At 40.0% G+C, this 26050-nt stretch overlaps 1 protein-coding gene across 22 annotated transcripts in view; it reads left to right on the top strand.

Annotated features, from left to right (window-relative positions):
* Window positions 1–26050, top strand: part of EPB41L3 (erythrocyte membrane protein band 4.1 like 3) — a 218704-nt gene that overhangs the window by 122955 nt on the left and 69699 nt on the right. For all 22 annotated transcript variants that reach the window (XM_059706552.1, XM_059706553.1, XM_059706571.1 and 19 more), the window contains 2 exons: window positions 9013–9206; window positions 12028–12225. In XM_059706552.1, the coding sequence (XP_059562535.1) occupies window positions 9024–9206; window positions 12028–12225 (381 nt within the window). In that variant the 5' untranslated portion in view covers window positions 9013–9023. Of the gene's footprint in view, window positions 1–9012; window positions 9207–12027; window positions 12226–26050 lie in introns of those variants that run through there.

Raw genomic sequence — 26050 nt, 5'->3', positions numbered from 1 at the left:
TGTAAGAGATTCGCCTTACCAGCTTGATCCGTTCTCCCTGTCTTTGCCGAGCTCTGATCAGCGGTGCTGATGGCTCTAGAAGGGCATCACTTATTTTCTCTCCTGCTGCCCTGCTCCAGCATTTTCTCTCACCTGGACGTCTGCCAGGGCCTGCTAACCGCTCTCCCTGCTCCCACCAACTCCTCTCCTCAGGAGTCAGAGGTATCTTTTAGAAGTATTAAAAGGACCTATCATTTAAAATGCTCCATTGCATTTCAGATAAAATCCACTGGGCACACCAAGCTCATTTCCTCCTCAGGACTTGGGCTCTAGTCTTCCTGGAGGGCAATATCCTTATATCATCACATGGCAGATTCTTCTCATATTCGAACATCTGCTTACACATCCCCTCCTCTGAGAAACCCTCCCTACCCACCAATGTAAGCAACCACCCATCTACTTTAGATTGAATTACCTAATAGCATCGATCTGTAGCTGACATGTTTTATTTCCTTTTCTCCTTCGATTAGAACGGAATCTCCACTAATCGGAGCAGAGGTCCGTCTTTATCTGACGTAACCCCAGGTTTCAGAACAGCTATATAGGGAATGTGTGTTGAAGGAACATCTTCACGAGTGAAAGAGTGATGTAGCCAGTAGTTCCAGCCGTAACCAAGAACTGTTCAGCCAAAAGCAAAGAAACTTGATTAGTGCAGCTGTGCCGTTGCTAGCTGTGTGCTCTCCTTTAAAATCTCACAATAAACTCAGATCCCCAGGCTCCTTCCCCAGCCTCTGGAGTTCAGGAACCCCAGTTTGGGAATTTCCTTATTTTTAGCAGAGTGGTAATGCAAACACCCCGAACAGAACCTGAATTGTTGTTCTGCCACTCTTCTATAGACTTAATTTGCCTGTAGTTTCGCCTCCCCTACTATTAGTGCTGTCACTGGATGCTATGAATGTCCTGCGCTAACACAAGTCCCCGTCCTCCAGAGAGGGAGCCAGCGTCTTCCTTGGCTCACTAGAGAGTTGTGGGGACAACTCTTGCTCTTTTGAAATACTCGTGGTATTTCAGAGGCATATAGAATTTTATACCCTGGTACTTGGCACCAAGTTGATTTGAAAAAACAAATACGTGTTCGTAAGGTGGATGCTTCCATAATCATAATCACTATATCCGTCTGTCTATCTGTCTTTCTATACATCGAACAAACTACATCTGTTAAGTGCTTAAACACAGAGGTAAACATTTTCTAACTTAAACGGAAAGTTAAAAACTTACTAAAAATAAACCAGATTTTTCCAATGTATCGAGTAAACTAAGAGTGTTTCCTTCGATTATCTGGGTAAAAAGTATTAGTTCAGAGAATGAAATAAAAACATAATAGACTCAGTCAATTAAAGAGGCCATCAGCTGCCTGTGCAGTGGGAGGTTGTCCTTCTCGCTAGAGTGCTGGTGATTGCCTGCCCTACTTGTTAATGCCCTAGGAGCTGGTCGGTGTAAGATCACTTAATATCTGCCTTCACTTTTCTTAGAGGACAAAATTTCCTTAGGTTTCATGCTGTTACTACAACAGTGTCTCTGGTTCTCAGGAATCCCAGAATTTCAGAATCTTAGAACAGAAAGGGATGTCAAATTCCATTGAGGTCACAGAGCATGTGGCCACCTTGAGGCCAGAAAGCAATCTCTCCAGGCTGGTTCTCGCCCTCCTGTCCCAGGCTCTGCCCCATCATGGCGCCTCTCCTGTGTTTCTATTTATTCCTGATTTTCCTTTTATCTTCTGAAGTAGCCTGTGATTTTTTAGTTGCACCTAAAGTTTAAAGCTAGTGCCATTGAACTTGGGATTAAGGTGAGTGCTAATTTTCCCATCAAACAGGGATTAATTCCCAGGGAAGCCCTCCCTGCCCCCGCATATTTGTTGAAAGCCCCCTCCTGTGGGCTTAGTTCTCGTACTCTGGGCACTGTGGTCGATTTGCTTCTCAGGGTAATCTGTCAGAATGCGCATTCCTTGAAATAGGGGTCTGTAGCCTTACTATTATTTTTTTGTCTTGTTGAGTGTTTAAAATTCCCAGCACTGAACTGTAGATGTGCACTGCTGTTAATGAAATCACTGCCCCCATGCTTGATGGATCTGGGTAATCCTCCGCAGGTTTACAGTGTTTATTTGGAAAGTATTTTTTTAAATTACTGTGTCATCATAAAAACATCCAGCTTTCTGTTTCTTTTATAATCTTGAAAAGTTAGCTCCATAGAGGTTAGTATATTGGCTTAATAAGATTTGAACTTTATATGACCATAAAGGTTATTAAAAAAACAAACAAGAAGAACAACCAGAATTGTCCCTGCCATTAGTCACAGACATTTAGTGTCTCAACTATTCTCAAGTTTTCAAAGCCATCTTATAATGACTAGCCCTGAATTTCACTGCTTTGTGCTTTGAGGAGTAACTGGTACATTGCTGCCCCATCAAGGACTGCTTGGTACATTAGTTTGTTCTCATTTTGAGCCAAAACAGTGGAAAAGTCCAGCTGACCCCTTTCTGATGTTAGTCATCCTGCCAGAGTGGTCTCTGTACAGTGAGATAAAGTCTCCTTAATGAAGATGAGACCACCTTGCAGGACCTGACTTCTGCCTGGAGGGTCTCATCACCTCTCATCACTCCCTTACCTTCCTTCCACAGCAGACTACACACCCTCGCACAAGGAAGTGCATGTGATTTTGCACACTGTTCTGCTGTAACTGACTGGGAACTGCCGCCTAGAATTATCTTTTGTCTTCCTTCTTTCTTTAAACACAACTCCAGAAGTGAAATTGACAGACGTGAAGTGGATTGAGTTGGGAGTAAGGAGAGGTGGTGTCACGATTCTAGCATGAGCAGCTGGGCAGATGGGAGCTCACCTACTGAAATGGGAAGACTGTAGCTGGTTAGATGGGAGCTCACCTACTGAAATGGGAAGACTGTAGTAGAGCGGATTGGGGGGCTGGGTGGGTGGGGGATCAAGGGTACGGTACGGATGGACACTTTAATTTTAGGTGCCTCTGAGATATCAAGATAAGAGAGGTGAGAAGAAGAATGTATGTTTGTATATGGACCTAAGCCTCAGAGAGGTCACAAATTGAGGAACCTATATTTTGGAATTGTCACTATATTTGAAACAAAGTAAAGGAACTCTCCAAGAAAGAGGATTTGAAGAGTGTGACTGATTACTAAAGAACTGCAAAGTTTAGAAATGGAATATGAGAAAAAGACTATGGAGAAGCAAATGGAAGTGAGAAAAGAGTAGCCAGAAAAAGAAGGAAAATCAAGAGAGTGTCAGAAACACAGAGAATTTGAAAATGAGAGGAGATGTCACATACGATTTATTGGCTTGTAGGGAAGTCGTTAGTAACCTTAATAAGGTTTACTAGACTAAGGGGGAGTACAGTTGACCCTTGAACAACACAGGTTTGAACTGCGCAGCTCAGTTGAGAAAACAGTATATAGGTCAGTGATGGCGAACCTTTTGAGCTCGGCGTGTCAGCATTTTGAAAAACCCTAACTTAACTCTGGTGCCGTGTCACATACAGAAATTTTTTGATATTTGTAACCATAGTAAAACAAAGATTTATATTTTTGAAATTTATTTTATATATTTAAATGCCATTTAACAAAGAAAAATCAACCAAAAAAATGAGTGTCATAGGTTCGCCATCACTGATATAGGTGGTACCGTGTAGGAGAGGTAGAGATGGGGGTTGTAGAGGGAAGAATGTGAGACCAAGAGCAGGTTGATACAGTTTCTTATGGTTTTTTAAAGATGAACAATACTAGGGCTTTTTTTTTTCTTCTTTTAATGCAAATAGGAAGAATCCAGTAGAGAGGTCAGGGAATATTACTATCTTTTAGTTTGCTTGCAATTGGTGGTTTTTAGTGGACTAATGGATAGGATTCAGTAGTTATAAATATATTTTAATGAGTATGTATTCATCTACTGGCCTCTCATTTCCTATAAATTTATGTTTGAATTATAAAAAAGAAAAAAAGGGCTTGTTGTTTTTTTTAAAATTGTCCTTGGTAGTGCTACATTCCTGTAGGCAGGTAAACTGTGTTCTGTGGGAATCCTGTTTTATATGTAATTTATATTAAGCATTTTTCTCCGCTGTCTTAGGTTTGTCTTTTAATAAAATAACGCTGAATTTTCATATCAGCAGGAGAGGTAGATAAATTTGAATAGAGAAGCTGATTTAGCAGTCATTTAGTTAGGAGATGGGGATTTTAGAGATGCTACTTCTAAAAGTGGAAAAGATGAGGATAATCTGGCTTGCTTTTTTTTTGGCTTCTATGGAACAAAAAATTAGAGCTGAAAACGAACAAAGCCTGGAATGCATGACAATGACCATTTCTTATAGGTCAAATGAATTGTGAATATGATTTCATTTACACCTGCATGATGCTGCCTTTGAAACTCATTACCATTTCCTCTGGCATTCACTTAATGAACATATGCCCGAGAGAGGCAGAATGAACCACAGCTTGTTTCTTAAAAAGTAAAGCACTCCTCTTGCCATCACCCCAGCATACTTAATGAATGTCCTTACCCCAACTTTTAAGATTAGGAGTTTCTAGGCATCCAAATCTTGTTAACTTAAGCAAAACATAATAAGGTAAATTTAGTATTTAAAAAAGGGCCCAGTTTAAGCCAAAGCTACGCACAAACGCACAAATGTTTGTATCGCTTTCTGTTTGGGATTGTAAGTGATGGTGTCTACTTTGAGTAACTCAGTCATCAACAGCTGTGTTTCATCCAAAGTGAAACTATCAGGAGAAGAGAAGGGAGCATCTTTAATGAGTTGGGAAGGGAAAGGTGCAATCTTAGGTACCAGGGATCATCCAGAAACGCAAGGAATGGGTATAAGAAAAAGAAAAACCAGAACAATGTCAATATCTTGAAAACCTAATTTTTAAAAATATTTTGGCATTTAAGTACAAGATTGGAGGTACACACTGTAAAGTTATTAAAATAATGAGCAAAAGAAGTACTGTATTTAGATGCTTATGATTTTGTTTGGCATTTAAAAATCAGTTCATTGCTTGCTTACATTGGCATGTGGGTGTGGAAGAAGACTATTTTTAAAAGTTTTGAAATTGAATTTACTGATCTGGGCCGTCGATATCATTTACTCGTAGGTGCAATATGAACTGATGGCCTTTCAGGTATGTGGAATTAAATATTGATTCTAGGGAGGTTCCAGAATTTAAAAGCCTTACATTATTAAAGTTTATTACTTTACTTTCTCTCAACAGCAATGGAAGTTTTATTGTATTAAAATTAGTCAAAAAAAGCAATGATTTTTTTCATTTATTATATTATGCATATAGCTGGAAAAATAATATACCTAAGAAATATTTGACAAGGGCATAGGTGTTTATTTAAGATTTGAAGTTTTGTGATTTATGTAATAATATAACAGGCAAGGTATTATACAGTATATTCATAGGTAGAAAATAATGGTAGGTTATTTCATTATTTAAATAGTTGATCGGTGCTTGCTGGGCTCTATCCATTTTGCATTTTTATTCAGCGTTTGTATATCTGGCTCTTTGCCTTAGGGAGTCATGGAATTAAAGACAAAAGCAGGTGCAAAATGGTTTCATGACCAGAATAATAACATTGAAACTCACTATTAGAATATTTTTTCAGTATAGTGAGTCCAGAGGCTAATGTCATGGGTTTAGAAAGGCTTCCATTTTAACATATATTTGACAGCTTTTTTAAAGTTTAGAGTGCACTGATATGGGATGTAACTACTGCAACTACATTTGTGTAAAAACTCCTTAGTTTTAAAAAGTAATAAGGAAGTTGGAAGATGATGAAAGAGGTGACAGACTTGTTGGCTTTGGAGTTTCTTGCCTTTCACTACCTCCCCCCACACACACACACACACGACCCTCACCTACATCACTAATTTCAGATCTGAACCCCTCATTTTATCGAAGAGGAAGTAGGAGACTAAAAAGTTCGTCATCTAGGTCCTGGCTGGTGTGGCTCAGTGGGTTGGAGTGTCATCCCATGGACCAAAAGATTCCAGTTCCATTCCCAATCAGGGCACATGCCCAGATTTTGGGTTCAATCCCCAGTAGGGGACGTGCAAGAGGCAGCCGATTGATGTTTCTCTCTCATCTATGTTTCTATTTCTCCCTCTCCCTTCCTCTCTATCAAAAAAATCAATAAAAACATATTTTTTTTTAAAGAGTTAAGATTTAACTTCAAGCTCATTGGGAAACTACTAAAAGGTTTTCAGTAGTGCATGATATGACTAGATAGGATTTTTGAAGATCAGACAGAATAGAGGTGGGCAGGAATAGAGGCAGGGAAGAGGAGATTATTGAAAGAATCCAGAAGAGAAATGATGGCTTGCTTAGTGGCAGGAAACCAACTCAAGATATACAGTTTTTCCTTGAACAATACAGGTTTGAATTGCAAGTATCCACTTATATGTAGATTAATTTCAGTAAATATATTGGATAACTTTTTTTTTGGATATTTGGTATCAATTACACTAGGCTACCATAAAGCAATTATATTGTTGCTTCTTTGTTATCAGTGCATGAATTGTTATATCTGTAAATAAATATGGATTTCTTTTTTATAATCTTCTTTTTTGATGTCTAGTGTTATAATATCTACAGTATTTTATACCATAAAGACAATATTGACATAGGTACTGAGGCTATTCACCTTGTAAATAGATGATGTAAACACAGTATTGATAAATGCGGTACTATACCGTAAATTTATTTTCTCATGATTTTAATTACATTTTCTTTTCTCTGTCTTACTTTATTGTAAGAATACAGTATAAAGTAAATGTAACATAAAAAATATGTGTTAATCAACTATGTTATTTGTAAGGCCTCTGGTCAACAATAGGCTATGAGTAGTTAAGCTTTTGTGGGAAGTCAAAAGTTATGTGCAGATTTTTGACCATGTCAGGTGTTTGGTGCCTTGACCCTTGCATTATTCAATGGTCAGTTGTATTTTGGAAGAATATATTTTTAATATATATTTAAAAAGTTATATATTTTGCAGAAATTTCCTATCCTATATATATTATTATTATTATTATTATTACCTATAATAAAAGGGTAATATGCTAATTAGACCGGCTCGACCGGACATCTTCTGGACATCCGACTTCCTTCCGGACAAAGCCATGGTGGGGTGGGGGCAAGGCAGAGGCAGTTAGGGGTGATCAGGCAGGCAGGTAGAGTGGTTAGGGGTGATCAGGCTAGGAGGGGAGCAGTTAGGGGGCGACCAGGCTGTCTCATTGGTCAGACTTGATCAAATGGCCACAACTCAAGCTGGATGGAGGAGTACCAGCAAAAACTGAAAGTTTAGTTACTAAAAGGAAAAATAAAGAAAATGGACTCTAGGGAGTGTCTATTACTGCTACAGATTATGGGATGGAAGAGGGGCTTTTTGACATATTCATCTCTGTTTCTAAACTATAAGAAGTGCTTGACTTATATTTGGTACTTAATAATCGTTCGATGAATTGAACTATTAGCCCTAATCTCCCCGCTTCTGAAAGGGAGAATTTAGTTGTAGGCTCCACTGTTTTTTTCTGTAGACTCATACCACTTTTCATAAATATACAGAAGAGAATATAATATTTACTTTCAAGATTTGCTTGAAAATCTAAAATGTAATATAAGAGGAAAAAATGTGTTAGTTTTATTTGGATTATCATCTTGCTCTGAACTTGGACTTGATATTTACATACACTTTGGGCAGCTGAGTACATGTCAAGTTGATATGTCTCTTATTCAACAGAAGGAATACCTGGTGATTGTAAAAAGTAACCCTATATAGAAGCACTGATATAGCATTAGTTTATTGCATAGATTGGTATTTAATTTTTATGTTTCCCCTTCAAATTACTAAACATATTCCAGTGTTGTTTTTGAAGGTAGGAACTAAATAGTTTTACTACAGAGTTTTATTTTGCATAATTTTACATTACACTAATATGTGTATCGTGTGCTTAAAGGATTAAACTAGCCCTTTGCTCATGATATTTTTACCATAAAATTAGAATCAGGAAGGAAAAAATTATGACAATCTGAAATATTTGTTTCTGAGGTGGTTCCCACATACCCAAGATAAGAAATGACTTACAATGACATGTGTTAACCACAGGCATAACAGCTCTGTGGCTGCTTAGAGCAAAAAGCTGCTTTAATAAAATGGCATGTCTATTCGTAGAGGGGAAAGTGGCACCAGAAAATAAGTTCTTTAGGAAGGATCAGGTCCAGTTCCCGCATTTAGCAGATGCAGAAACTGGGGCACAACATACTTAAGTGTCTTGACCAGCAAATGCTTGGAAGATGGTGGTTATATTATAAAGTCTCTTTTAGGATGTAAGAACAGATTATTATAAATTAAGATCTATTGTTTGAGTGTATGAGATATTTCCCCTTCAACATTCAAGGGAAATAGAAGGAAGCCAGGAAGAAGCCTATGGGAATGAACTTGTGAGGGAGGAAGCGGTGATGCCGCCCAGCTTCCCTCCGGCTGTGGCCAGTGCTTGTCCAATGTGGGACAGATTCCGTGTCACTGGAGAGGCCACTGTTGTAGTTGCTTCAGCGAGAAATCAAAGAGAAAGGCATTTGTTCATGCAAGCGTGGAGAGATTCAGGGGGTGGGAGAGGCAGAACAGGGTCCTTAGAGATAGGAAGGAGAACGGGGATGAGAAAAAATATGCACTTCCATAATTAGATCATCAAAAACGTAAGAGGAATCAAACCGGTGATCGTTACAAATCAACTTTTACTTTAGTTAAACGTTAATTTGGAACCATTCACGGGCACCCATCTTCATGCGAAATTTGACAAGTCGTTTGTTAGTTGTGTGCAGTGGGATCATGCTTTGGTTGTTAGCATTTCTCCATCTTTGTGCTGTGGTTCTCTGCAGCCATCCTGTGTAGCATCCTGGTTTTCTTGTTTTGGGAAGGTAATTGCACCCAGTGATGGGACTTTCCCTTCTTCTGCTTGCAGAACAATCAACCATGACGACCGAATCTGGCTCAGACTCAGAATCCAAGCCCGAGCAGGAGGCCGAGCCCCAGGAGGCAGCGGGTCCACAGGGTCCCGAGAGGGCGCAGCCGGGACCAGAGGAGCCAGAGGAGCAGCGCCAGGCCTTGGAGCAGTTCTCAGCCGCTGCAGCTCACAGCACCCCCGTGAGGAAGGAGGTGAGCCCAAGGCACCCATGGGGCCCCGCACCCCTGCAGCAGCCAGAAAACCAATTAAAGAATATTTACTGAGCATTTTCAGGGTCTGGTCTGACCTTGGTCTCTTAGCACTAACAGGAACTATGAGGGGTCATCCGCTTCGCCCCTTCTGGTCCTAGGCAGTTGAAAATTTACGCTATTTTAAGGCTTTCAGTGAATGACATTCCACAACCTTGCTTGGCAACTCCTCCATTTGATTAAAGCTGTTAAACTCACACTGAAATCTGGACAGCAGGTTATTGGTTTTATCTGGGTTTACATAAAGGCCAGACATCACACTGCTGGCTTTAATTATGCTCTTGATTTTTTTAATTTTAATTTTTTTTAATTCTTTATTGTTTAAAGTATTATATATAGTATTACATATGTCTCCTTTTCCCCCTATTGACTTCTCCCAGGCCACTCCCACCCCCCAGCACATGCCCTCATCCCCCTAGTGTCTGTGTCCATTGGTTATGTTAATATGCATGCATACAAGTTCTTTGGTTGATTTCTTACCCCTACCCACCTCCCCTGCCTTCCCTCTGAAGTTTGATGGTCTGTTCAATGCTTCTCTGTCTCTAGATCTATTTTTGTTCGCCAGCTTATGTTTCATTATATTCTACAAATGAGTGAGATCATGTGATATTTATCTTTCTCTGACTGGCTTATTTTGCTTAGCATAATCCTCTCCAGGTCCATCCATACTGTTGCGAATGGTAAGAGTTCTTTCTTTTTCATAGCATACTAGAGGCCCAGTGCACGAAATTCATGCACAGGTGGTGTCCCTAGGTCTGGCAGGTGATCAGGGCCAATTGGGGCTTTCCGGCTGCTGGCCAGGGCCTTCCTTCTGGCTACCTGCTGGGGCCTCCCTACCCCGGCTGCCAGCCAGGGCCTTCCTTCATTCCGCGCCACTCCCTGGTGGTCAGTGTACATCTTAGCGAGTGATCGAAATCCCGGTCTCCCTGTCTAACTCCCGAGGGGACACTTTGCATATTAGCCATATATATATATTTATACTAGAGGCCCAGTGCATGAAAATTTGTGCACTAACGGGGAGCGGGAGTCCCTAAGCCCAGCCTGCCCCCTCTCACAGTCCAGGAGCCTATGGGGAAAGAAGAGAGGGAGGTGGAAGGGAAAGGCTCAGGTGTGCTCCTGGGAGCTAGAGTGCCCCTGGGACCTTTGTGTTGAGGGGTTTTAAAGGCTAGGAGTTTAGAGGAGGTCTTAGGGGAGGATCTCAATAGAATATTCATCAGTTTTATGCTGTTGTGCCAAAATTAGATTCCTTTAACTTCTTCTGTCCTTGGGTATGATTGACACAAAAGGCACTAATTGGATTTCTGCCATCTGTCTCCCTGAAGAGGGTGATTTAAGCTATCTACCCTCTGGTTGGGGAGGAGAAAGGCAAACCATTTACTCTTAAGTGTCCTTAGCTTAAGGAAGATAGGATTTACTAGATGGCTGCAAACTGCTTGTTTAACTGTCTGTCTCAGTTTCCCTATTCTGCTTGTCCTGGCTTACTAGCCTGTTGCAGTTCCTTTGCTCAGCAAATGGTGTTTGTTTGTTTGTTTATTCTTCAGAACTTCTCAAGACTTTTCCTTGAATTCCTGGGCAAGGTAGTAGAGGAAAGGGCTGTATTTGTAATCTGAATGTAACATAAGATGCCATCATAAAAGCATGAATCTATACTTAAAATCCAAAGTAAAGATAGGTAAAAATAACTTTGTGATTATATTAGAGTGTTGTAAAATTGTAGAGGCCAATAAAGAAGAAACATTGAAATTATAGACTGTCAGTACTGTCTTCGCTCTCAGCCCATGTACCCTTAGCTACTAGGACGATGGTATGTTCGTGAGAGGAAATTTTCACGCTTATTCGAGGAGCCTAAACTGAATTTTGGAAGGAACATTTCTTTGGACTGTCAGTGTATATTTGGAGGCCAGTGGAGCAGTAGTCTAGCCCATGAGTTGAATTTGCACTAATACCATTGGTGGTCATTTAATTGATAGATAAGGGGTGTGAAAGGAGTAGTTAGAGAGCAGTGCGCAGAGAGATTCCAAGGAGAGAGATTCAAGGGAGGATTTTATTGTTAACGTAAGATGTCCTCTGCTGTTCTGAGTCTGGCCTGGACTACTAGACTGTTGTGATTTGAAAGCAGATTAATGCTTTTGGACAGATTTTCTCTGTTCTTATGCTGGCTCATTACAATGAAGGGAGGTGGATTTAGGGGATTACTTTGTGATGAATCTCAGTGCTACTGGCTCCATTGAATTGATTTAGAGCTAAATCAAATATTTTAACAGTTGTATACTTACTGAGACGATGAATACTTGAAGTTCTGTAGGTCTTAAAGTTATAAGACAGCTTGTATGTATATTTGGTAGTTATGGGTCTTAGAATATAGAAGGGTCCAGTGAATGAAGAAAACTAAATACAATAGGTAAAATCTAGACGATTTATTTTAAAGACCATTACTATCCAATGCCTTTTAAAAACCCAGGATTCTGCTTGCTTTCCTTCTTTGCTCAGTGAAGTCTTAATGGCATTTGCTCAGTCTTCAAAGTACTGCCTTGAGTCGAGCTGAAATAAGGCCCTACTGGTGCATCTCAATGGCAAAAGTTATTTAGGAAAATTGTTAGCATCATAAATGTCTATATTTCTCTCCTTTTCTGGTATCCTAATTTGGGTGCCTCTCATCCGTTAGGAAATAGGAATGCCTGATTCTAAAGGGCTCTGGTAATGCCTGAGCAATGCAGTACTTATTCCCTGTCTTGCAGTGAAAACTATTCATTGTTCTTCACAGGTCACTGACAGGGAACGGGAATTTGCTGCTGGGGCTGCAAAACAGCTCGAATATCAGCAACTGGAAGACGATAAACTCTCTCAGAAATCATATAGCAGTAAACTCTCTCGATCTCCACTAAAGATTGTCAAAAAGCCAAAAAGCATGCAGTGCAAAGTGATCCTTCTAGACGGCTCAGAGTACACCTGTGATGTGGAGGTAAGAGTCTATTTTTAAACTTTCTTGTCCCAGATACTGAGAGCTGGGGAATGTTGGCATAATACATACATGATGCCTCTATTTTTTCAAAACTCTGGAAAAACACTCAGACCTAGTTTCTAAATACAAAATAGTTTCCAAACTTTCTAACAGGGATCAGATTACTAAAAATACTTTTATAATTTCCCCCAAATGTTACAATCAAAAGAAAAAAGTGGTATTTTTTTTTTAATCTCCAACACTTTCCATGATAGGGAAAACAAATTGGAGGCCTTAAAAATCAAGTTTTCTTTTATATCCTAGCTATGAGCTATCATTTAAATAAATTTGGCATTTTTTTATTTGAATATTTTATGGCCAAATCAGTTGTTTAATGGTAGTAACTTGGAGATGTTTGTACCGAGGAGCTGTGGGGTGATTTGAACTGTGGGTGTCTTTTTCTTGCTGAGAGAACGAGTAATCTGTAAAACGCACATTGTGGTGGGCATTGCAGCTCGAGTGTTCTTTTGGTCAAGAAAACGGATTCCTCTCAGAGAATAGACAGTTGAATGACATTTGTCTGAGATGTTTAGCAAGCCCACGTTAACCGACAACAAGAAAGCCTGTTCATAGCTGTGGAGACGGGTGATCGCTGAATTCCCCAAATAGCATGGAGCGTACATGCAGGGCATGAATTCAAGGTGTAAGAGCAAGTCTCTGGCGTCTTCTGCCGGGAGGGAGTAGTTTGCTCTTTTAGCAAGTGATTCCATTTCAAAGTTAATATTTTCATTCAAAGAGCTCATTCCTCCTGCCTCCAGGCCCCTGCCCTTTGTCACACAGGGATATTACCCACCTCTCTACACCAGCCCCTCCCACCACATGCTCACACAATTCACCTCTTCAGCTGGGTGTGCGAGAGTTGCTCCCAGGCTCAGGGGCAGTGTACCCTGTGGGTTCCACATTTCTATTCCTCTCTCCTCATGACACAAACAGCACCGAGCTCACCTGACTTCCCATGTCCCACATTCACTTATCTCTGCTTTCTCTGTCTATAGCCCCCATAACATTCCTGTTACATTTTGCAGAAGACACTCACGCACTCAATGGTTTTCTTGGAACAGAAAATTCAAATCCATTTCATGTTGATAATCTCAGTAAGGCTACGAATGGAGTTGAGTTACTAAATTATTACAAATTGCAGGAGCATAGAAAATGTATATTATGAAAATCAATTATTAGAGCTAAAGTTGTTTAGTCTGTCATATATTTATAGAATTTTTGTCATTGTATAACTTGACAAATATTGGCGGGTTGCCGTGGGGAGTAAAATATATGTTTCAAGTACCCTTCCTAAGATTGCCATGCTCAGATTCATTTCTTGCACTTTCCTGGCTTTGATTTTGGCTAAAATCTTAGTCCAACATGTTCATTTATTGATTTGGATGTTTATTCTGGAAACGGGGAGATACTATGATATACTTCTACCTGTGTTTTGCTATGAAGCTTAAAGGACTTTGGTCACCTTGGAAGAGGTTGTATTTTTCCATTGTGGATTCACTTTCTGGAAAAATTGATCCAAGTCAAGAGCAGCTTTTTTTTGTTAATTTCAAGGAGAGTCTTTCTATTGATTCCATTATACAGTATAATGGAATGAATAGGGTTACTTGGCAACCCTCTAGTCATAGCTACAAGAGTTTTCTAAAGAAGAGTTTGTAGTGTTTTGTGTGGGAAGAATAAATGCCTCAGGACTGACCAAGGCATAGGTAATGTTGACCATTCTGCTAAATTTAATTTATATCCAAATTCATTAGTGTTTTCGAAGACAGAATTTTCATTCCATAATTAACTTGGGACACCATTCAGTATTGCTTTTACTGTCACTGTGAGTGTTTGGAGTGGCAGGGCAATGTTGATCAGTTACTTTCCTTTATAATAAAGTATTTTTATGAATTTGATATTCTTAAAAGTAACATTTTTCTGTCACAAAAACCTTTGCCAGCAGAATGTTTTCAGTTTTACAACAGACTTCAGTAGTACGAAAAAAAAAAGTGCTCACTGCTGGGGATGGAGAACTTTGGACATGGTAAAGCGAAACGGATTTATTTGTAGCTAACCAGTTGAATAAGAAAAATAGCTGTGAATCAGTGGCCTGGTTCTCAAGGTGGGAATAAGGCACCAGTTAAAAAAACATATCCAAATACGTCTTGTCTTTATACAAACTGGGAACGTAAAACCTTGGCTGGGAAGGTGCACAGGGTGTGATAGGTACACAGATGTTAAAAAACTTTACCCTGGGAAAGATGTCCTTCAGTCTTTGTTCTCCATTAAAATAAGTTGGTTTTTTGTGTTTATTTTTTTATCAAAGTCTTGGATGCAGGCACCAAAAGAAAACCTTTTTAAGTGATACAGAGCTTTAAAGGTGACTAAGGGCGCACGTGTCGGAATTTATGCGTAGAGCAGACAGTGGAAGAACCCTGAAGCAAAGTAGCAAGATGAGACTTAGTGGGAGGTAACACTACTCTGTTTTTAAGGAGTAAGTACAAAATAGAGATGTCTTTGGGAAGGAGTGGTCACTCCTAATGTCAGTTGAGGTGAAACTCATCTTTGAGCTAAAGTCAATTACACATGCAACACAAACCAGCTGTCAGACGTGACGGTGCGACCCCAGGCCGCTCTGGAAGCGTAGCGTTCGGTTTACTGACGGCGGTGGGTCCCTGGCTCCCTATGCTGCAGGGGCCCCATCGTGGTGTCTTGTTTCGTTCACACGTGTTAGGGATGCTCCAAACCCACCACATCGGGGTACAAAAATGGAATCGTTCACTGGTAACCCACAATTCCTTAAACTTTCTGAGCCTGAGTTTCCTCACCAGAGAAGTGGGAGCGAGCCCAGCCCGTGTGGCTCAGTGCTTGAGCTTTGAGCCATGCACCAAGAGGTCGCTGGTTCCATTCCCAGTCAGGGCACGTGCCCAGATTCAGACCCTGTCCCCAGCAGGGGGCATGCAGGAGGCAGCCAGTCCATGTTGATGTTTCTCTCTCATGGATGTTTCTGTCTCTCTCTCCTTCTCCCTTTCTCTCTCTCTCTCCTTCTCCCTTTCTCTCTCTCTCTAAAAAGAAAAAATATATATTTTTTAATATGTAAATATATTAAATAATTTATATTTATAAAATATATTAAATATATTTAAAGATATATTTTTTTTTCTTTTTAAAGAAAAGGAGGGGTGAAAATATTTGCCTCAAAAAGGCATTATTGAGAAGATTAAAGCTGGTACTTTATTTGAACACTATCTGGGATGTAGCATATTCTTGATGAATGGTAGCCTTTAATTCACAATAATAAAAACAGTGAATTCTTACTTGAGTGTGTTCAGCAGAGAATTATAGGATGGTGAGGGATTTCCAGATGGCCCAGATTACGGAGTAAAGAGAAACGATGGAGTTCATTCAAACAAGCGTTTCTTTATACCATCCAAAGATGCTACTAAGGAACTTTGTCAAATTTCCTTCTAGCAGTAGGCTGAGATCATTGTAGTATTCAATATTTGTCCATTTGAGAGACTTTTTCCAAATAATTTTTCAAATTCTTAGTCTTGATTATCTAAAACATAAAAGATCTTTTTATGAGTAAAATATAAGGAAAGATGTATAAGTAATTTGATACAAACACTTGGGAAGTATTTGCATGCTACCAGATTTTCATATATGCCAACAAAATCACTAATACTGTCATTCCCTTATTATTATCATCATTTTTAATTTATCTTTATTGTTGAAAATACTACAGATATCCCCCCCTTTTTCCCATTGGCCCCCTCCACCCCACACCCACCCCTCCCAGGCTTTTACCACACTATTGTCTGTGTCCATGGACTATGCATATCCTATCTAATAAAAGGGTAATATGCAAATTAACCATCACTCTGTCACCAAGATGGCAGCACCCATAGCCACAAGATGGCGGTGCCCAGTCCCCTCAGCCTCGCCAGAGGGAGAGAGGGCAGGCGGGCCTCTGGCCAGAGGCTGGCCAGGGCACGGGGTGCAGGATGCTGGTGTCATTGCAAGTCGGTCTTAGGGGAACCCCCCACCCCAGTGCATGAATTTCATGCACCAGGCCTCTAGTATGCATATAAGTTCCTCAGTTAATCTCTCCCCACTTACCCCCACCCTTATTATTTTTATTGGCCATTAAAGAACACAAGCAACTTTCTATAGCCAGTTTGTTGTCATTGTTGCTATATATTTCTTGGACATAAATTTTAAAAGAGAAAATAAAGAAAAAATATCCCAGTCACACACAGTAGAGGAAATAGTGCTCGTCACATTTATTTTAGTCTCATTGCTTCTGTGTTCAATGGACTAATTTGAGTCTAACTAATTAGCAAACATCATATTTGCTAATGACCATCCAATTAAAAATTATTTGGGTACCACTCTAGTCTGATTTGGTTTTAGGAATATAAGTCAAATATGATCTGAAATTTGAGTCCATGTTTTATAATATAGGTTTGCTACTGCATGTTGAAAATGTTCAAGCCATTTTTGGTGTAGTTTGGTTTGTCCTCCACAAAGAACCAGATTGGTGGAGGAGTCCGGAGAATGATTGGAAGAGTGGCAGGTGGCTCATTGTGCAGGTGTTCCCCACAAAGGCTCTCCCAGCCGTGTGTCTCCATGCATGTGGGACCTCAGTTTACCCTTCTTATGCATGATTCAGCAGTGAGGGAGACTTAGTGCTTGAGACCCAGGTAAATCCACATGGAGGAGCACCCAAGGGAAAGACGCCAATGAGTCAGCCACATTGCAGAGAGATTTATATTGAGATTGGGGCAATTCAGAAAGAGCTACTTAAGTCCAGAGTCTGATGGATTTGAAGCATTCCTGTCATAAAAGCCTGCCCCCAGGTTTGGCCCTGTGCAGAGGCTGGCTGGATGAATGAGCTCCATGCTTGAGACCATTCAGGGTCCTCCAGCATATCCCAGGATCTGGAGTTCTCCCAGAAGCTGCGGAGGTCACTCCAAGAAGCATGTCTGATCACCATCCAGAGATGCTTCTGAGGAACCAGAGAGGGTAAGGAATTTATGGCATTAGATCCTAAATGTGCTTTGGTCACCTTCTAACTACTGTCCAGGAAAGGGTCATTAAAAACATTTCCAAATGCTTTGTCTTGCCCATAATTCAATTCACTGTCTAAATCTATTTACCATTGTAGGTACTCCACTTACTGGGATTCAGTTGGGAAAATAAATTCAGAGTCTGAATTTTCCAACGTCTATAGATGCTACATGAATAAAATGCCTTACAATCCCTTTGGAAGTTCTTGACTGGACAGCAAAGAGAATGGCCATAATCCATAAAGTGGATTAGAGCACGTGTTGCCTTTCATAGATTATAAGAAGTAAAAATTGCCTGGGCGGAGTGGCTTAGTTGGTTGAGCATCATCCCGGTTTGGGGTTCGATCCCAGTTGGAGTGGGTATGAAAGTCAACCGATCAATGTTTCTCTCTCACATTGTTGTTTCTCTCTGTGTTTCTCTTCCTTCCCCTCTCTAAGTATGTCCTCAGGAGAAGATTAAAATTAATTAATAATAATTAATTGTAAAAAAAATAAGGATTTTTTCCCAAACCAGTACAAGTATTGTTCACTCAATAACTACATAAGTGTCAGAGTTTTTGGTTCTGTCATAATGTAAATTCCGATTTAACCTCTCCGTGGGTCTCTGCTTAGCTGACGTCAGTTTCCAAGTGTAAAGTATTACATCATACTGTCTGTCGTGCGATAGCCGAGTGGCCCCGTCTAACAGCAACAGCAGCAGCAGCTTTCCTGCTTAAACACCGAAGCCTCTGGGGCCTCCCAAGGATGGAACAGTTTTAATTAACTTGGTTTCCTTGTGTAATGACTGGTGCAAGCATAGGAACAGTTACGTCCAAGGACTGTTAACATGCACCTTCTCATTTACCTTACATAGTTAGCACTCAGAGTAGAACTTGGAAACAATACTTTTTGTTTTGAGTAGAAAGAGGAAAATAGCTGGAGAGATAACACAGAAGCACTTCCAAGTAGTATATGTAACAGTGTTCAAAGCTTGGCTTAGCTCTTACCTTAATATGGAATGATTTTAAGCAAGTTCTACAGATATAACCTAGTCCAGCTCAATGCAGAAAGGCTAATAATATAAACTAGAGATCCTAGCCATCCCTTCTGGAGAGAAACAGTTTCCATGTACACTGATCCCCTTCACACCCCTGCCCCCCAATTTTCCTGATCAACTGCAAGTTCATTTCGTAATTACAGCATTTCCCCCCGGGAAAGACAGGTTATAATTTTCAAGATTATAGTTCATCTCCCCTTAGTTAGCTTTTAAATTCATGCCTTTCTTTTCATGGAAGTACTCTTGTCCCTTCAGGAAGTTTGGGAAACATTCTACTGGTATGAGCCACAAGATTAGAAAATCTTCTCATAGATAGGTAATAAGCTGGGAAGATTTCCAAATGGTGGATAGTCTCTTGAATTTCATATAAATTTTTTTTGTAACCTTCGATTTCAGAGGCTGGAGGTTTTTGTTGTTTTTTACCTTGGCTCCAAATTCCGAGGCCTATGAGAGCGCCTGCGACCTCTTTTTTACTAGAGATAAAGTCTGGTAAATGACATGTTCTTAGAGTTAGAGAACATGAGCTCTAGTTTAGTTGCCCCAAAATGTGTGTGGTGTGTGTGTGTGTGTGTGGGCATATGCCTCTAGAAAAATACAGTAGTAGGCTCAGGGAAGACTGGGGTACAGTATGGAACTGAACGCCCTATTATAGGGACATGGTAAAATATTTACAGAAACTCGCTTTCATACAACTACTGGCAAGCACACATCGGCTGATCTGTCTAGAGAGGAAGTGCACATAGACAGGCAGTGATTAGTTTTAGGATTTGGCTGGCACATCTGCCTCATGGCCCGGTGTCCAACTGGCACGTGAAGAGAGGTGAATATGTGCTCTTAATTTGAAAAACATTTTTAAGGTAAAAGGAGATGTAAAACTGCATTTAGGAATACCTTTGGTGGTTTTACTATTCCTGTGATCATAACTTTTATAGCAGAGGAAGAAGGGGAAATCTGTCATAGTGGTATTTCAGTCCAGTCTTCTCTGCTGTTTGGATTACGACAATTAAATAATTCAGTAGGAGTTGGAAAAATTGATGATGAAGTATAGAGAAGGGAAAGCTCTGCTTAAAGGTTACACAGTGAAATTGAATAGCTGCCTTCTTTTTGTTGGTAACACGTATGCCATGGCTAATATGAAATGGCAATAAATTAATAAATTACAGCAGCCAGTTTGGGCACTTACTTCAAGGCTAATGTAGTTAGCTTTCAATGCAAGCTTCATCTAAGGCTATCGCTACATGAAAAGGGTATTATTAATCATTCTTGCCAAAGTTTTATTTTTTTAATATTTTCTCTTGAAGTTTTAATATCAAACATACATTCTCAGAGTGTCTTAATAAACAAGTCACTCCAGTAAACAGAGGGCCATTTTAAAACTAAATTAATTTAAAAATTAGATTCAGCTCTGACAAATTTTAACTTTCTTAAATAGCTGGGCACTTCTGCTAAGTAATTTGTCCTGTCAACTCTTGTACTGTGCTACTCACAATATTAAGGTTCCTTAAGAGAAAATAATGGAACTGTTGAACTCAATTTTACCAGAATCCATTCACCAGTAGTGGAACCAGCATTAAGGTTTTCCATTACAAGAATAACTCACACCCTGGCCAGGTGGGTCAGTTGGCTAGAGCATCATCCTGTACACAAAGGTGGCAGGTTCGATCCCTGGTTGGGGCGAATGCTGGAGGCAACAGATGGCTGTTTCTCTCTCACATAAATTTCTCTCCCTCTTTCTTTCTCTGCCGCCCCCTACCCCCCTTCTCTCTAAAAAAAAAATAAAAATAAAAACATCCTCAGGTGAGGATTTTTTTTTAAAGGACTACTCACATTGAGGCTTTTAAAAATGTGTTCATGAAACTTAAAATAGCTACCCTAACAGTTGAATATCTGAACATCTATGGAAATATCATTAATCCAGTCAGAATGGAGGATTTTTGTATAGGAAGTAGGTTTTCCCAGTTGTGACTATAAAGAATTGAATTTTGAGCTTAACTACTAGACTTAATACATGAATTTGGCAATGTAACAGGATACAAAATTAACCCCAAGAAATCTGAGGCATTTCTATACACCAATAGTGAACTTTCAGACAGAGAGATTATAAAAACAATCCCGTTTACCATTGCACCAAAAAAATTAAGCTACCTAGGAATAAACTTAACTAAAGAGGTAAAAGACCTCTACTCAGAAAACTACAGGACGTTGAAAAAAGATATAGAGGAAGACATAAACAGATGGAAGAACATACCGTGTTCATGGATTGGTAGAATCAACATCATTAAAATGTCCATACTACCCAAAGCAATCTATAAATTCAACGCACTTCCCATTAAAATACCAACGGCATACTTCAGAGATCTAGAACGAACTCTCCAAAAATTCATCTGGAATAAAAAAAGACCCCGAATAGCTGCAGCAATCCTGAAAAAGAACAAAGTAGGTGGGATCTCAATACCAGATATCAAGTTGTATTACAAAGCCACTGTTCTCAAAACTGCCTGGTACTGGCACAAGAATAGGCATATAGATCAATTGAATAGAATAGAGACCCCAGAAATCGGCCCGAACCAATATGCTCAATTAATATTTGACAAAGGATGCAAGAACATACAATGGAGCCAAGATAGTCTCTTCAATAAATGGTGCTGGGAAAATTGGACAGATATATGCAAGAAAATGAAACTAGACCACCAACTTACACCATACACAAAAATAAACTCAAAATGGATACAGGACTTAAATGTACGACGGGAAACCATAAAAATTCTAGAAGAATCCAAAGGCAACAAAATCTCAGACATATGCCGAAGCAATTTCTTCACTGATACAGCTCCTAGGGCACTTGAAACTAAAGAAAAAATGAACAAATGGGACTACATCAAAATAAAAAGCTTCTGCACAGCAAAAGAAACCATCAACAAAACAACGAGAAAACCCACTGTGTGGGAAAACATATTTGCCAATGACATATCTGATAAGGGCCTAATCTCCAAAATTTATAGGGAACTCATACAACTTAACAAAAGAAAGATAAACAATCCAATCAAAAAATGGGCAAAGGACCTAAATAGACACCTTTCAAAAGAGGACATCCAGAAAGCCAAGAGACATATGAAAACATGCTCAAAGTCACTAATCATCCGAGAGATGCAAATCAAAACAGCAATGAGGTACCATCTCACACCTGTCAGACTGGCTATCATCAACAAATCAACAAACGACAAGTGCTGGAGAGGATGTGGAGAAAAAGGAACACTTGTGCACTGCTGGTGGGAATGCAGACTGGTGCAGCCACTATGGAAGACAGTATGGAGTTTCCTTAAAAAACTGAAAATGGAACTCCCATTTGACCCTGTGATCCCACTTCTAGGAATATATCCCAAGAAACCAGAAACACCAATCAGAAAGGATATATGCACCCCTATGTTCATAGCAGCACAATTCACCATAGCTAAGATCTGGAAACAGCCTAAGTGCCCATCAGTAGATGAATGGATTAGAAAACTGTGGTACATCTACACGATGGAATACTATGCTGCTCTAAAAAGGAAGGAACTCTTACCATTTGCAACGTCATGGATGGAACTGGAGAGCATTATGCTAAGTGAAATAAGCCAGTCAATAAAGGAAAAATACCACATGATCTCACTCATTCATGGACAATAGAGACCATTATAAACTTTTGAACAATAATAGATACAGAGGCAGAGCTGCCTCAAACAGATTGTCAAACTGCAGCGGGAAGGCCGGGGAGGGTTGGGGGGCAGGAGGTAGCGGGGGTAAGAGATCAACTAAAGGACTTGTATGCATGCATATAAGCATAACCAATGGACATAAGACACGGGGTGATAGGGGAGGCTAGGGGACTGTCTAGGGCGGGGGGATAAAATGGATACATATGTAATACCCTTTGTAATACTTTAAGCAATAAAAATAAATAAATAAATAAATAAATAAATAAATAAGAATTTTGAGCTTAAGAATCTTGAATTTTGGGAGGTAGTGTGTCACACTAGCATTAGCCTGGGTGGCACCTTGGCTTTGCCGTTCCCTGAGATCTTCAGGTTCCTCATCTGTCAGCTGGTTGTTGACAGTGGTACAGAGTGAATATAAATGTTAACTTGTGCCAGGACCCTGTTGGCTGACAGTAGCTAGCAAATTTGAAAGGTTCCCTAACTTTGCGGAACTTCCATCCCATAAAGCATGAAGTATAGCTTTCTAGGCCTTGTCTGGAAGAATATAACTATAAAATATTTTATAGAGTGGTGTGGTTTTTTAACATAAAAAAGTCATAACCTTCATATTGCTTAGAGATTTGCTTTTATCCTTCAGTAGGTAAATGTATAAATAAACTGTGTAAACAGTCTAGACAGTGGATTATTATTCAGTATTATAAAGACATGGAGGAATCTTAAATGCACGTCACTAGTGAAAGAAGCCACTCTGAAGGGCTACCTACCTTATGATTCCAACTATATGATATTTTGGAAATGGCAAAACTATAGAGACAGGAGAAAGATCCGTGGTTGCCAGGCTTGGGGAGAGGGAAGGATGAATAAGTGGAGCGCAGAGGATTTTTAGGGCAGAGAAACTACTCTATGGGATACCATAATGGTAGATGTATATCATACATTTCTCCAAACCCATAGAATGTACACCACCAAGGGTGAGCCCTGATGTAAACTGTACACTTTGAGTGATTATGATGTGGCAGTGTGTGTAGGTCCATCAAGTGTAACAAGTGTACCACTCTGGTGGGGCCTGTTTATAATGGGGAAGCTGTGTGTGTGTGTGTGTGTGTGTGTGTGTGTGTGTGTGTGTGTGTGTGTGAGGGTGGGGGGCATATGGGATATTTCTGTACCTTCCCCTCAAATTTACTGCAAACCTAAAACTGCTCTAAAAATACTCTTTGAAATAATAACAAAACCATGGGATCATAGACTCCACACTATTTAAAGATTTTCTCTTATCACCTAATGATAAATTAGACACTGGAAAGTATTTCTTAATTCTGAGAAAATGAATTTCATCTTAACTCTGCATTTCTAGTGTGTGTGTGTGTGTGTGTGTACTGCTAAGAAAAGTATCCGTGTGTTCACATCAGGTAATCATTAATTTGGCAGTTTGGAAAACGCTGAATGATTTTTTAAAAATACAAACAGGAAGTGACTGTGCTTGTATTTAAGATTTAAGCCCCAATTTAGCTAGAAGCTTTTTAGGATTGAGAAACTGACTTGGAAAATAGGAAATTTGCTTTTTATCTCTCACTGCCCGGCTTCAGCCTGCTGAGATTAGACAGAAGATGCGGCTAATGTTCTATTGCTTTTATTATGTCAGAAACCAGTAGGTGTTTAACAAGCCTGACTATATTCTGAAAAAAATTATACACACTCCATTTCTGGCCCTTTGTGCTAGTCTGTTATCCTGAACTGATTCACCTTTTATGGCAAATAAGGAGTTGGTGTTCCTTGGCTTCAGTAGTGAGCTCCCTCAAGCTCTGTAGGGAAGTCTATAGAGGAGGGGGCTGATGAAGTCACCCTGCTTTTCCCTTCTTTAGTCTCTTTGGAAGTCAGCACAAAGCATAATGTTTCTAGTTCCACTTAGCCTCAATTTTCTGTATTTTGTGAATTCTTACCTAGTAACTCTAGCTTATTTTTTTTTAATATATGTTATTGATTTCAGAGAGGAAGGGAGAGGGAGAGAGATAAGAAACATCAATGATAAGAGAGAATCATCGGTTGGCTGCCCTCTGCACGCCCCCCACTGGGGATCAAGCCTGCAACCCGGGCATGTGCCCTTGACCTGAATGGGAACCCTGGACCCTTCAGTCCACATTCCAATGCTCTATCCACTGAGCCAAACCAGCCATGGCTAAGTAGTTTATTTGAAGAGGCTTCTGTACTGTTCAGTTTTACTTTCAGTGTCTAAAAATGCAGGTTACCTACGTGCACTGTAGGATATGGGAATCTTTTGCCTCTTATCATATTAGGGGCTCTGCGGCATGCTAAGTTTTAATAACATAACTAGGGACACCACAAAAGCAGCTAGGAAGAAGGAAAGAGGTGGAAACCTACCCAGCCCACTTCCTTTTCATGTTGGGACGGATCCTCTACTATTGTAAAGAATTTCTCTTGCCTGGAGAAATTGGGAGTGGCCATTGGAAACACAGTTCTTCATCCTTCTTTTCTCTTTGAGGATCTAGGCTTTGAAACAGGGATGATATCTAAAAAGCAGATCTTTAGGTGGTTGTAAAAACCTCCTTTAGGAGGAAAAATTCCTCAACAATGGCTCATGTTGTTAGAAATGGTGAGCACATGTCACTATTTAGCAGGTAGATTTTAATTATTGGAAAATGTTGGCTGACTATTCCTGTGGTGGTATTTAAGGGAAACTAAAATCAAATGGTACTCACATATTTTATTTATTTTTAAAATTATGGAACAATTCTAATCCTACTCAGGATATTTACATAATTCTGTTTAAATATTGGGCAGATAAGGAGCAGTGAAAATCGAGCATGGCAAGTTGAAACATCTGGGGCAGAGGAGCAGATGAAGTTGGAAAGGAAGGCATGGAAGACTTAGGAAGGATGGGTTAGATGTGCTAGCAAGGTTGGATGGTGTTTGGATATATTGATTCTCTGTTGCTGTTTAACAAATTACCATAGACTTAGCGACTTCAAACACATTTGTCATCTCACATTTTTTCAGCTGGTCCTCTGCTCTGGGTCTCAAAGCAGAAATCAAGTAGTTCCCCAGCTGTATCTCCTCTGGAGGCTAAATTAGGGAAAGAGCCACCTTCATCCTCCTTTGGGCAGAAGGCCGACTTCATTTCCTCCTGGTAGCAGGACTGAGGTCCTCACTGTCCTGCTGGCTGGGGACCACTGTTGGGTCCTCGTGGTGAGGCACCCTCTGTTTCAGTAACGAAGATCCTCCCTCCCCTTGGATTCCTCTGCCTTCTCATCTCTCTGACTTCTGCTACCAGCTGCTTTTTAAAGGAGCTCTCGTGATTGATTGGGTCAGGCCCTGATAATGTCCCTATATAAGGTCAGCGGTGCCAGCTAGTAACCTAGCCACAGGAGTAAGAGCCTCTGTCCGCAGTTTCAGGGATTACGCAGGCTGTGTGTGTACATCAGGGAGGCAGGAAACCTTGGGGCATCTTAGAATTCTGCCTGTCACAATAGGTAGGCCGGCTGCCGAGGGGCTCTGTGTGGGGAAGTTGTTTGGCCTTTTGTGTTTTTAAAACATGCTTCTATGCGATTGAAGAGGAAGAGACTTGAAACTGGGGCACTAATTGGCTCTATAGTGATGAACCAGGCAAGAGATGCTGAATGGACTTGATTAATTGGATGTGTGGGGAGGATATATATAGGTTGTGATAAGAGATAGTAAGTGATAATAACTTCCAAATGTCTGGATTGAGTGACTGCATGGATAAATGTAGAATACAAGAAGAAAACTTTATGGGGAAAATAATGAATTAATTCAAACCAATTGAAATTGAAGTGCCTGGAATATGAAAGTAGCAATCACCATGCAATTGGATAAGTTGCTCAGTGTTTGGGAGGTCAGGCTGGTGACTTTGTGGGAGCCATTATCTTTTATAGTAATTCAACTATGGGAATAATGAGGTTGTGTAGATAGTTAGTGAGTAAGAAGAAAAGAACACTAATAGTAGAGTTCAGGGCAATACTAACATTTTA

Source organism: Myotis daubentonii, chromosome 8 (genome assembly GCF_963259705.1).
Source record: "Myotis daubentonii chromosome 8, mMyoDau2.1, whole genome shotgun sequence".
NCBI classification, from domain to species: domain Eukaryota; kingdom Metazoa; phylum Chordata; class Mammalia; order Chiroptera; family Vespertilionidae; genus Myotis; species Myotis daubentonii.
Note: the sequence above shows the minus strand (reverse complement) of the source record. Positions and strands in the feature narration are given on the sequence as shown.